At 35.6% G+C, this 13,276-nt stretch overlaps 2 protein-coding genes across 2 annotated transcripts; both read left to right on the top strand.

The window, feature by feature from the left end:
* The first annotated feature begins 10,034 nt into the window (after positions 1-10,034).
* On the top strand, positions 10,035-11,915 carry LOC143538384 (protein FAR1-RELATED SEQUENCE 5-like). The gene is made up of 4 exons (XM_077031957.1): positions 10,035-10,839; positions 11,219-11,350; positions 11,451-11,732; positions 11,836-11,915. The coding sequence occupies exons 1-4, from the start codon at positions 10,035-10,037 to the stop codon at positions 11,913-11,915; spliced, it is 1,299 nt and encodes a 432-aa protein (XP_076888072.1).
* A 104-nt stretch (positions 11,916-12,019) lies between these two features.
* On the top strand, positions 12,020-12,616 carry LOC143538383 (uncharacterized). Its single transcript, XM_077031955.1, has one exon. It carries the CDS (start codon positions 12,020-12,022, stop codon positions 12,614-12,616), a length of 597 nt encoding a protein of 198 aa, XP_076888070.1.
* The last annotated feature ends 660 nt before the right edge of the window (positions 12,617-13,276 follow it).

Genomic DNA, 13,276 nt, shown 5'->3' with positions numbered 1-13,276 from the left:
TTTGAGGTGATCCTCAGCCTTCTTTGATACCATGTCATCTATGTAGACTACCATGGTCTTTCCTAACTGATCCTTGAACATCATGTTGACCAATCTTTGATGTGCTGCCCCTGCATTTCTTAGTCCAAACGACATAGTAATTTAACAGTATATGCCGGTAGGAGTCATGAATGTTGTATCCACTTGATCAGATGGTTCCATCTAAATTTGTTGAAATCCCGAGGAAGCATCCGTAAAGCTAAGCATCTCATGTCCTGCCGTTGCATCCACCATGGAGTCTATATGTGGTAATGGGAAAGGATCCTTGGGGCATGCCTTGTTTAAATCGGTAAAATCGACACACACCCTCCACTTTCCATTCTTTTTTGAAACAACAACCACATTAGCCAACCAATGAGGATACTTAACCTCCCTAATCATTCCGGACTTAAGAAGTTTTTCAACTTCTTCTTGTATGATCGCATTCCTCTCAAGAGCGAATTTCCTTCGCTTCTGATGGACAGGTTTAACTATATAATCAAGGCCCAACTTATGGGTAATTACCTCCTTCGAAATACATGTCATGTCTGAATGTCTGAAGACAAATGTGGATTTTTATCGCTTTAGAAAGGATACTATATCTTCCTCAATCTCATTAAGGATACTGGATCCTAGGAAAAATTTCACGTCTGGATCCTCGGGATCCAAGGATACTTCTTTTATATCTCGCTCTCGAGCTTCCAGCACGTTCCTAGGATGTTGTTCAAGTTGCAATGCTATTGTTTCTTTAGCTGTAATCTTCATGGATGAAGAATAATAATTTTTGGTTTCCAACTGGTCACTATCCATCCTTACTACTCCCCAAGGAGTTGGTAGTTCGATACATTGGTGATAAGTAGAGGCTACAGCCTTCATTCCATGTAACCATGGCCTGCCAAGAATAACATTGCAACAAGATATCGATAACACAAAATTTTTGGTAAGAGTTTAACCCTTCAATGTAGATTGGATGTATGATGTTCCCCATTGTTTTCTTGGTCTCGCCACTGAAACCAACTAGCACTAACGTCCTCGAGATGATCTCCGAGTCTGGCATGTTCATTTTCTAGAGTATATCAGTTGGATGATGTTGACTGAGCTTCCACCATCGACTAGGATCCCGCGCACATAATGGTTAGCAATAAATAAAGTTACAATCAAACCATCGTGGTGAGGATCTTGTGTGCTTGTTTTATCTTCTTCATCAAAGAAAATTCTTTTGTCGGTCGTCAAGGTGGTGGATATGACTGGTCGCTCCCCATTCTCCAACTTGGTTTCTGTTGGCCGATGAGAAGGAAGTACCACATACCTGAGCCACCGGAGATGAAGTTGATTACTTGTGCATCAGGTGGGGGCGGAGTTTCTATTTGTGGGACATCTTCAGGATCCTGGATCCTTGACTTTTTTCTTCCCAAAAGCTCCTTGAAATGGCCCTTACTTTGGAGGTACCCAATTTCCTTCCTAAAACCAATACAATCATTAGTCTGATGGCCGAAATCCTCATGGAATGCACACCATTTGGATTTGTCTTTGAAGGATCTTGTTTTCTCGTTTTTCCGAGGTCACCTCGCTTTCTCTCAAAGTTCCTTCATGGCACAAATTAAACCATGAGTATCCACAGAGAAGCAATACTCGGAAATGCTTGGGTAATCTTCATTATCATCATCTCCTTCTTCGACTGCTCGGACATTTTGATTGTTGAATTTAGAGTAAGGCTTCGAGTTGTTGTTCCTGAATGAGGATCCTTGTTTCTTGTCTGGAGATTCTTGCTTTGTTGGAGCCCCTAACCATTCTTGGATCCTTTTGTCGTCCTCTAGCCTTATAAATCTGAGTGCCCTGTTCCAGGCTTCATCTAAAGTCCTACAAGGAGTCATCACAAGATCGTCATAAAACGGGGAGCCCTATGTAGTCCCATCTTGAAAGCTTCCACAGTAGTAGCCATATCAAGATTAGGGAACTCTAGGGCCTCCCTGCCAAACCTTGTAACAAAATCACTTAGGGACTCATCATATGGTTGGACAACTCTATATAAGTCACTAGTTAACTTTTCATATTTCCTACTACAAGAAAACTGGTTGTTGAACAAGTTAACTAAATGTGAAAAAGAAGTAACAGGAAAGGGAGGAAGACTCAGAAGCCATTTAAGTGCGGATCCTGTTAGTGTGGATCCGAAACCCTTGCATAGACAAGCTTCCTTGAGCCTCTCAGGAATTGGATTGATCTCCATCCTCTCCCTATATTGAGCCACAGGCTCTTCCGGATCATTTGTTCCATCATACACCTTCATGTTGGGGGTCTGAAATCGTATTGGGATCTCAGCATCACAAATAGGTTGAGCAAATCTGGATAATTTGTGGCTCCCTTCTGGAATCTCAGGGATCAGTCGGACCACCCGTGGTACGCTGGATATCATATCCTTAAGCTTCTGCAGTTCCTTTGCCATAGCTTGATTGATACCCGTTTCCTCCATGGAACCAAGATGAGCATCTAAGGATATAGGATTATATGTGTTACCTCTCTGTTGTTTGAATGTTGGCATCCCAGAGGAATAGCTGAGGTAAGAAGCATCTACCACGGTAGTTGGTCCACTGGAGGCAATAGTCTGCATAGGGATAAAGTCTCCTTCATGAACCTCTAAGGATCTTTGATCCAAAAGGATCCTTGAGGCTGGGAATTGAAGGATCCTTGATGATATAACCCGGAGGATCCTTGCTGAATGATCGATGATCCTTGTTGGGGGAGAGAGGATCCTTGAGCTTGTAGACCCATGAACCCTGGATTAAGGACAGATGATCCTCGTTGAAAGTTTGAGGATCCCTGAACTTGTTGACCCATGGACCCCTGATGAAGGATAGATGATCCTTGCTGGAAAACTGAGGATACCTGATTTTGCTGACTCATGGATCCCGGTTGAAGGATAGATGATCTTTGCGCAAGTTGAGCCAAGGATCCTGGAGTGGTAAAATCCAGCATCCTAGGCATTAGAGGAGTCTGATCCTCTCCTGGTCTCTTAGTCCTCTTCAGATCTTCTATCTCCCGAAGGATCCTATTGTTAGTCTTGCGTGCTCCATGTATGCTTTAACCTGCGAAAACATGGCTAAAACATCATTGTTAGAATTAAACACCGAAGTGGTAGCAGTGGTTTTCGAGCTCTGGAAGACTGGTAGTTATGTCTTGTTTCCAGTAGTAGTAGTCATTGGTGCTCCCGCAAGTGTAGGGGGCATTGGCAATGAGGATCTTAGTGGGAGTGAAACTGGTGAAGGCATGGTTGATGAAGCAGAATATTGTTGAAAGGCCATTGGTGGTGATATGGGTAAAAAAAATTGAGAATTGATAGGAAATATTATGGATTATAGCACCAATTGCCCCACGGTGGGCGCCAAATTGTTTTGGTCAAAAATCAACTAAGGATAGAATAACCAAATTCGTTAGGTTAGGTTTAGTGCTAAGTTGATAATAACGATTATGATTCGGTTGCGAATCCAAACACATTATACAAGGAAAAGCCCTGGATCTTTAGATGATCGTCGACATAAAAACCTCAGGTGACGACAATTGTCTATCACCACTATATTAGTTAAGGAATTGAATTACAATGGTGGAGATATGGATCGGTATTACAAGAATAGCTAAGTGTGTGTGTGTGTGTTGTTAACGAGAGCTGTTGAATAATACTTAGTTGCTTGAAGTGAATGACTGTGTGTAACCTAGCCGATCTCATATCTCAATATAAAGTAAATAACATCTAACTATAATCCCTACTTTTGCGCCACTCTTCCCATTAGACGTTCCCATCAGTTTGACCACGTGCATAAGGAGTCCAGTAGCGACTAAATAGGGTGACCAAGTCGTCCAGCCGTTATACTTATTAATCACAACACCACTCAAACAAAATCGATAGTAAATAAGTAATACCGAGGATTTTTTATCCTGCGTAACCTGGAATATATCTCAAGGATAAATGATCCAGAATTCACACAAGGATAGAGGATCCTCTGCATATATTATATGCCCTAACATGTATAATTGAAAGAAATATAGTTATAAACCAATTTCAGAGAATACTTCTCATATAATAATAGTTTTGAGCTACACCATAAAAACTGTTTTGATAAGTTTAAGAGGCTTCTCGACTTTGGCAATTGACAAAAAAACAGGTTAACCCGTTCAGTTTTGTGAAAATTACTCATTTACCCTTGTTGAATGTTTGACTATGAATTTAAATTTTCTACAGAACGCAATACCAATTGATAGAATTACATGATATGAAGCATCATCTTTATATTTTTTCTATACGAACATATATACCTTCAGCCCACCATTATTACTCAACTTCGTATCAAACTGTTGGCATATATGGTCGGTTCGGGTCAAGTCAACGCGGACCGACCCGAATATGACCCGGTATGAGTTACACCGAGGGTAACGAATATTACACCATGTATAAAAAAACCAATAGATAAATGGATTTATTTTAAAAGATCAACTTTTAAGCATATATTATAATTTAATGATTAAATAAATTACTTCGTTAATTGAAAGCATATTAGAGGATTTTTTTTATTTACAACCTTCAACAATATACATAGTATAATATGTTAATAATAACATTTAAAATTATAGTATTTTCAATATTTAACAAACACGGGTTGTTGTTGATTTTTGGATTTCATCAAATATGTTGTGAAATAAATTTTAACAATGTATATAGTACAATATGTAAATATTTATTTTTATAAAAGTGTATAGATATAATGTAAATAGAGTTGAAAGAAAACTGAATAATTAATTATGTTATAGATATAATATAAATGGAGTGTAAAAGGAAAGTGAATAATTATTCATCTATGACATATATAGTTTTGGAGAGAAAAAAATTGTGAGAATTAACCAAACACTGTGTCTACAATTATTTTACTTTATTAGAATCGGTAGATAACAAGGGATCACAAAAATATGGTACATGATATAATAACTTTTATGAAAAACGGCATAAAAATAGAGAATCATATAAAATAAGGACATGCCATAATAATTTTTTTTCTAAAAATGACACAAATAAAGGATTACATAATATTATTATATAATTTTAAATATTCTTTAAATAAACAGAATTACCGCTAAATCGAGTAGCTACGAGTAGATTTTAAGGTCAAATTAGTCACGACTAGTTAACTGGTAATAAAGTACTTGTATTGGAAATGTATACAGGAAGAACTAGTCGCTGACCAAGATCTACTCATAATGACTAATTGAGCTTCCAAACTAATTGGTCCGGTTAGTTTCTTGTAAAACTAATCGGTTTAGTGTATTTGGTAAATAAAACAACTGGTCATGGCTAATTTACTAAACTACTCGTGTCTTGAAAAGTTGTAATCTACTCGTCGCGACTAAACGATTTATGCAATACTCGTGAGCGTTGGTTAGGAGGCATGCAACTTCTTTAGTCGTGGTGACTAAATGATTAGTGAACATATTCATCACGGTTAGTTTATGGTTACACGACATATTTTAATTGGCTCTGCAAGCTACTCGATAATTACTTAATAGCCCTTGAACTTTGATAATTGATGAAAGATATCTTTAAAAGGTTAACGAGTAACGTTTAACTAACCGGGTAAGGGTTCAAAGAAGTAAAACCGGCTTAGATGCGTAAGACTTATTAAGTAGCAATAAGAATGGCTAGAGTAGTATTTAATATATGCAATTATTAAACAGTTAGTCGCGCACAGCTCAAGAGGGAACAACCAGTAGCAGAAGAAGTAACCGAGTTCAGGTGAGTTTCTAGCCCCATTTTCTTGCTATGTTTTCGGGGCTGTGTGCATACTCGATGTGAAGTGTGAATACACTTGCCTTAAGTGGTAAGTGTATGCTATAGATGTTGTTTGAAGTAGCTATTATATAATGCTTGTCGGTGCGTGAACAATCTTTGGATATTGCATGTGTCGTCAAGGATAGTGATTGTCTAGTGGTTATTAGTGTGTATGCTTGCTATGATATGACTTGTTTACTATGTAAATAATGTACTGATAGGAAGTGTGTTATAGACAAGTAGAAGTAGAGTGTGATAGAAGTGGATAGGGGTCTAGTTAGAGTGTTAAAGCTGCAAAGTGGCATAACGTTATACGTTATTAAAGTGGCAAAGTAGCATAACGTTATTCGTTGTTAAAGTGGCATAAGTGGCTAAGCTGTATGAGTAATTTAAGTGGCTAAGCTGTAGGGGTAATTAAGTGGTTAAGCAGTAACAGGTTAGACAGTGGATTATATGCCTTCGGACACGTATATAAATGCCTGTAGTGGTTGTATGACAAGTTGCTTGATTAACTAGAACTTACTCAGCGTAGCTGACTTTTAGTATGCACGCAGGTGATTTGACCAGAGAGTTAGCATGAGGATGACACATGGCATGGATTGAACGGCTGGCATCTAAGGATAGAAGAAGTGATGTTTTAAATATAACGTTTTGTGTTATGGTATCAAAGTAAAGATTTAATATTTTGTAACAAATGCTTTAAGTTGACGTTTCCGTGAAAGTTTTAATTAATTGTTTATTAATAGTAAACGAGCCAAGCCCAAGTCGAGCATGATCATGAAAAACTGCTCACAAGTCACGAGTTGAGCTTGTGCTTTATAAATACCGATTGAAACGAGCCGAGCTTAGTTTTTATCAAGTTGAAAAAGAAAGGGGATAACAAGGGATTTTGAAAGAATTAATATGAGATCTGAAACGGACAAGTTTTCTTTTGAATGAATTGTTCTAGGTTTTGATGATTTAACACCATGAAGAAGAAGATCGATATGTGTTTTCCTGATGTAAGTTCCTCCTCAAATTTTGTTCAATATTGGTTTTAGGTGCAATTCCGAGTCGTTTATGCTTTGGAAAGATATGTTATTCGATTTGATATTGGTTTTGACATGTTTTTAACTTTATCATTCACAAGTCTGTTTAAAGCACAAAGAGATAATTATTGTTGTGGACTACAAATTTGAATATCGATTTATGTGATAGCATCTATTTCTTTGAATGATTTATGTGTGATTGTCATAGTATTTAAACAAGATTTACACACGCTACGTTTGCCTTGAATTATTTTTTAATCTATAATCACCTTATTTGAAGTTCTTATTTACCATTTACATATCTTTTGTTTGTGTGATTGTTTATTTTAGAACTTGTGCAATTAGATTTGGTTTGCTAGATATCAACAATTTGATGTTTTTATAAGATGCTCATACATTGTGTACTTTCGTATTTATGCTTTTACCTGGTTAATTTCAGCTAATGCATTGATTTTTCTGTTGGTTTTTGTTTAGCTTTTAAATGTTTGTTTTGTTGACCGGATGGTGGTGGTGGTAAGGGTACTTGGGAAAAGTACTTGACACGATGGTGATACTCATATTCGAAGGTAAAAAATGATCTTACTTAAAACCTTTTATGTTTTTTTTATTTTTTGATAGGGGTAATTGCATGTAGATATTATTATGTACTACAATCGGCTCATGAATTGTTTATTTAAGCTCGGGCTCGGCTCCGGCCATTAATTATTTATGATGTAAACTATATGTTTTGATTAAATTATATATTTTGAGAAAAACCTTAACTGAGCCTAAGCTTGGCTTGAGCTCATGTAGTACCTTAAATGAGTTAAAGCTCGACAAGAGCCTTAACGTTGGAATCTTAATACATTTGGGATAAGTTGACATGTTCATATCGAAATACCAGATATATTAATGATTAAATGAGCTCGAGCCTAAGAGTAATCTTGTTTAATAAATGAGTTGGAGCCTAAAAGTAAGTTTGTTTAACAAACGAGCCCGGGCCTCAGCTTTACTTTTCGAGCACGAGCTGACTCGCAAGCCTAAAGGTGTCTTCATATAATAATAATAATAATTAATATTGTATTTATAATTACTTCTTAGTTGCTTTGTCTTACCTTTTGGTAATCAGAAACTGACTATTTGATGCCTAAAAAAATAAGCTCATTTATTTGAATTAGAAATGGGCAGCTAGACATAAAAACAAATATTTAGCATTTGTCTCATTTCAGTGATACGAAGAACCTGTTCAGTGAGGCATTTTACAGATTTTGCGATGAGAATTTTTGCACTACCGTCATATGTATTATTATTATTATTATTATTATTATTCAGGTAGTTAACAAAAATGTTATCTTGTTGATTTTTTATGATGGTATTATTATGGGTTCTGTTAAATATACCAAAAATATACCAAAGTCAAAGACTTTTAAGAAAATTTACTTTCTGTCAGACTGAAAACCAACAGTTGTCAGCATTAAGCCAACAGTTGTCAGCATTTATTTGTAAACCTAGAAAACAATGAAAATTTAAATCTTTACATAACCCAAAATACAATTGAAAATTTATACCATAACAAAACAAAAAATACAGTTGAAAATTTATGAACAGATTCAATATTATTTAACAATAACAATAACAAAATTCTTAGGATTAAACTAAACTAATATTCCGATTTCTTACCATGGCAGATAACGAATTTATCATGACTACACCACAATTTTTCACTCATCAGGTATAATCAGTGTTGGGTTAGGTTTTCTTTCAAAATCGTGGTGGTAGACGGTGGTTAGGGTTTCGATATCGCCGGCGGTGGTAGCGAAGAACGGAGACGGCGACGAAGATAGGGCTAGGTGTGGTGGTGTGACCAAAACCCACGGTGGTGGAGAAAAGGAGACGACAGAGAAGAGGTTTTGGAGAAGAAAGGCTAGGTGTGGAGATGGCGGGGACAGTGGAGACGGCGGCGACGGCGGCGGCCATGACGGGGAAGGGTTAGGCGTCCGATAGCAAAGAACGACGACGAAGATAGGGCTAGGTGTGGTGGCGGCGAAGACGGAGACGACGGAGACGCTCGCAAACAGAAACGACGCCGTGACCAAAACCCACGGTGGTGGAGAAGAGGAGACGACGGAGAGCTCGGTGGTGGTAGCGAAATACAGAGACGGCGAAGAAAGGAGACGATGGCGCGGGTATCCTGCGGTGCGGAGATGGTGGCGACGGTGGAGACGGCGGCGAAGGGGTTAGGCGGCGGATGAGTTTAGGAGAGAAATTAGGTTTTAAGTTTTTTGGTTTTGGATAGCCGTAGGTTTTTTTTTATATTAGGGTTAGTGATATTGATATTTACCATTATAACCCTTTGACTATTTCTAGTTTAACAAATTAGGTTTTTAATATTAATATTTAACATTACAATCCTTTAACTATTTCTAGTTTAATAAATAAAGAATCCAACTTTCATAACTTATACTTATTTTTACTAGTTTTTTTATCTCTTTTATTAACTTATATATAAAAATGTTTTTTATTAACTTTCATTTGTTACATCTTTTATTAACTTTTACATATATATATATATATATATAATTAAATTTTTATTATTAAGTGTATTATTTATTTTTATTATTAATTTATATATACATTATTAACTTTTAATTATTAAGTGTATTATTTATTTTTTTATTAACTAATATATTATTAACTTTTTATTATTAAGTTTTTTATTAACTTTTTATTATTAGGTGCATAATTTATTCTTATTATTATTAACTTATGTACACATGTTTTTATTAACTTTTTATTATTAACTTATATATACATGTTTTTATTAACTTTTTTATTATTAGGTGTATCATTTATTCTTTTTTATTAACTTATATATACACATTTTTTATTAACTTTTTATTATTAAGTGTATTATCTATTCTTTTTATTAACTTTTTATTAATTTTTAGGTGTTCGGGTCCCATGAAGAATTGATGAATTGGGTACAAAACTTGGCACGCTCTCTTGGTGTTGTCGTCGTCACTAAAAGATCGAACAAATATCCTAATGGGTTCGTGTATAAAGTTGTAATCATGTGTGATCGTGGCGGAAAATATAAAGTTTCGGATTCAAGTAAAGTTTCTAGCACAAAAAAAACTGACTGCCCATTCGAATTAGAAGGGAAATATTCAATAGAATATAATTCCTGGACGTTAACGATGATATGTGATGAACATAACCATCCGCCTGTACAGCATATGGAAGGCCATCCATATGCTAAGCGGTTAACTGATGATGAATTTAGTTTGGTTGCAGAATTGACAAGGATGAATGTGGCACCACGTGATATTCTATCGATACTGAAGGAGAGGAACCTAAGTAATGCATCTACAATCAGTACGATTTACAATGCACGCACTAAAATTCGCATGAGTGAGCAAGCAGGCAATTCTCCGATGCAGGTTCTCATGTCTATTTTACATTCTAATGGTTATGTTTATGAATTTACTACAACTGGTTCAAACGAGTTAGAAAATTTATTTTTCGTTCATCCAATATCATTCGATATTTGGCGTGCATTCCCACACGTGTTGATTATAGATGCCACGTACAAAACAAACAGCTATAATATGCCTTTTGTTCAGATTGTTGGTGTAACTTCGACCAACAAGACATTTTCCATAGCTTTTGCCTTCATGCAAAATGAAAAGATAGAAAGCTATACATGGGTCTTAAACTGTCTAAAGTTAACATTAGACAAGTGTATGCACCCACGTGTTATACTTACAGACAGGGAGTTGGCTTTAGTGAATGCATGCAAAGAAGTTTTCCCGAATGCTACTCAATTACTTTGTAGATGGCACATTAGTCGCAACATATTCAAGAACTGTAGGCAATCTATCAGGTCAGCACGTGATTGGGACAACTTTCTAAAATTATGGGAGTTACTAGAAGATTCTACAACTTTGGTTTCTTACACAGACAATTACAAGCAACTTCAGTCATTCTTGATAAAAAATCCACGTATGTTTTCTACGCCCCGATATATTTTTTTCTTTTTATATATCTCTTATAAGTTTAATTACTTTTTCAGGTGTTTTAAAATATGTAAATGAAAATTGGTTGAACAAATACAAGGAGATGTTTGTGTCTGTCTGGATTGATCAACATCTCAATTTTGGAAATAACACAACCAATAGAGTAGAAAGCCAGCATGCGGTATTGAAAAAATATTTGAAATCTTCAAAATGTTGTTTGGATAAATTTGTGGGTTGTATTAATCGTCTCGTGCAGTCGCAACATACATCAATCAAAGAAAGTTTTGAGAAAAGCAGAGTTGTTCGCATACATCAACACAATATACGATGTTTTAAACTATTGCGCTGTTTTGTTTCAAATGAAGCTCTCGATATAATTCTTGCGGACCATGAAAGCTGGAAGAATCTTCAAGTAGACTCTTCAAATTGTGGTTGTCAACTTCGCAACAGCTGTGGGTTACCATGTGCTTGCGAACTTTCAATGTATATTAGCTCAGGTAAGTATAATCTGATTGATTATTTTAATATTAGTTCAGATTTTTTTAATAATGATACTATAAAATTGTTAATATATTACTTATTTATATTTTAAAATAGGTCAATGTATTTCCTTGGATTCGATTGATATCTTTTGGAGGAAGCTAGATTTTGTACCTTCAACAACTGTCCAAGATGACGATGTTAGTTGCGAGAATGAACTAAAACATTTTAAAGAAAACTTCAACAAGCAGTCCAAAGTTGGGAAAAAAAGTTGGTTAAGAAAGCTGAAGGACATAATAGGTCTCGGTACAACAGATATTCAAGAACCTCAAATTCAGAAAAATACTTGTGGAAGACCAAATTTGAAGAAATCACAACAAAAAAGACGTGTCGGTCAAGGTACAACTGATATTCAGGAACCTCGAGTTCAGAAAAATACTCGTGGACGGCCAAGCTTGAAAAAATCACAACAGAAAAGGCGTGCTGAATTTTGTTCAGCCAGATATAGTTGCTCAAATGTGCCCAATTTTGTTGATCCGATTAAGGAGCCAGCCAGACATAGTTCATTCGAATTTGACCTGAACAATGAACCGTTGATAGACTTGAATGAAGTCCCAGGTGAATGCTTTGAGCGTTCATACATGATAGACTTAAATGTAATGCCACAGTTGAATGATTCCAATATAATGAGCGATATTCCAAAAGTATTTCATCCATATATAACAAATATACAGAATGTTAAAGGCGATGGAAACTGTGGATTTCGAGCAATAGCTGTTTTCCTCGGACTTGATGAAGAAAAATCTTATGAGTACATTCGACAGCAAATGAGAGAAGAGTTACAAAATCGATACGATATTTATAAAGATATGTTTGTCAGGGATGTAAATTCATTGTATCATGACTTGTGTTTTTTTGGGTCACCTTGTCCAGAAGAACACTGGATGAAAATGCCTGAGGCAGGTGTTCTGATTGCCAATAGGTTTGGTGTTATCATCCATTCTTTAAGCATGTCAGGCAGTACCACTATTTTCCCATTTTGGAGTGGTCCAGAAGAAAGTCAACATCACAGAGCTCTTACAATTGCTTTAGTATTTGGTGAGACCCATTATGTCATGGTAGAGTTACAAGGAGAATCCCCAATGCCTGTTATCACGCCTTATTGGAATCTTAACAATATTAGCCGGTCTGCAGTTAGGTGGGAAACAATGTATAAGTCGCGTCTAGAACTGTACAGCCAACTTTATCGTCCTGAAAGTGGGTTTGTGGATTTAAGTGATTAATTGTTTTAGTGTTTTTACATTCATAATGAACTTGTATTTTCGTATTTATATATTTGAGTACTTTTTAGAAGACTAGTAATATTCATAATTGTATAATAAAATATTTAATATACTATTATTAATACTAGTATTGCAAAAAACTAATTACAATAGTCTTTAAAAAAACCTAATTAAAAAATAGATATTAGTAGTTTAAATAATTATTATGTAATGATTAGTAGTTATATTTAAATAAAATAGAATAAAAATGATGATTGATATGATTAGTAGTTGATTGAATGATTAGTAGTAGATTAATAGGGTTGACTTGGTATACCAAATAAAAACTTTTGGTATATTTAAAACCCCCCATTATTATTTGACATTTTGACTTTCACAAACTAATTCAGGCATGACATACACCATAGGTTCTGGATGCATAGATGCTTCTCAAACAGGCCTTACTAGCTATTATCATAGATGATTCAGATGTGGGGAAATCCAATGTTCATGGGTTGTCAAAGAGTGAGGTGATTGCCAATATTACTCTTTGTTAATTATTTTACTTTTGTTCATCGTCTAAAAAGTTGTTCCAAGGCGCGTCTCAAGGCTTACACCTTGGCAGCCTATGTGAAAAAGGGCATAAGAGGAAATTAAACTTGTAAATTCGTTTATCTAAAC

This window comes from Bidens hawaiensis, unplaced genomic scaffold (assembly GCF_021521415.1).
Source record: "Bidens hawaiensis isolate Kalapana, Puna unplaced genomic scaffold, B.hawaiensis_p1.1 tig00011614_1, whole genome shotgun sequence".
In the NCBI taxonomy this organism is placed as follows: domain Eukaryota; kingdom Viridiplantae; phylum Streptophyta; class Magnoliopsida; order Asterales; family Asteraceae; genus Bidens; species Bidens hawaiensis.
Note: the sequence above shows the minus strand (reverse complement) of the source record. Positions and strands in the feature narration are given on the sequence as shown.

Excerpts from the sequence above, each read along its gene's own strand:
- LOC143538384 (XM_077031957.1), top strand. The coding sequence starts at position 10,035 with ATGATATGTGATGAACATAACCATCCGCCTGTACAGCATATGGAAGGC. Across the intron at positions 10,840-11,218 it reads ATTCTTGATAAAAAATCCAC|CTCTCGATATAATTCTTGCG; the intron begins GTATGTTTTCTA and ends TTTCAAATGAAG. Across the intron at positions 11,733-11,835 it reads AAAAAGACGTGTCGGTCAAG|ATATAGTTGCTCAAATGTGC; the intron begins GTACAACTGATA and ends TTGTTCAGCCAG.
- LOC143538383 (XM_077031955.1), top strand. The coding sequence starts at position 12,020 with ATGAGCGATATTCCAAAAGTATTTCATCCATATATAACAAATATACAG.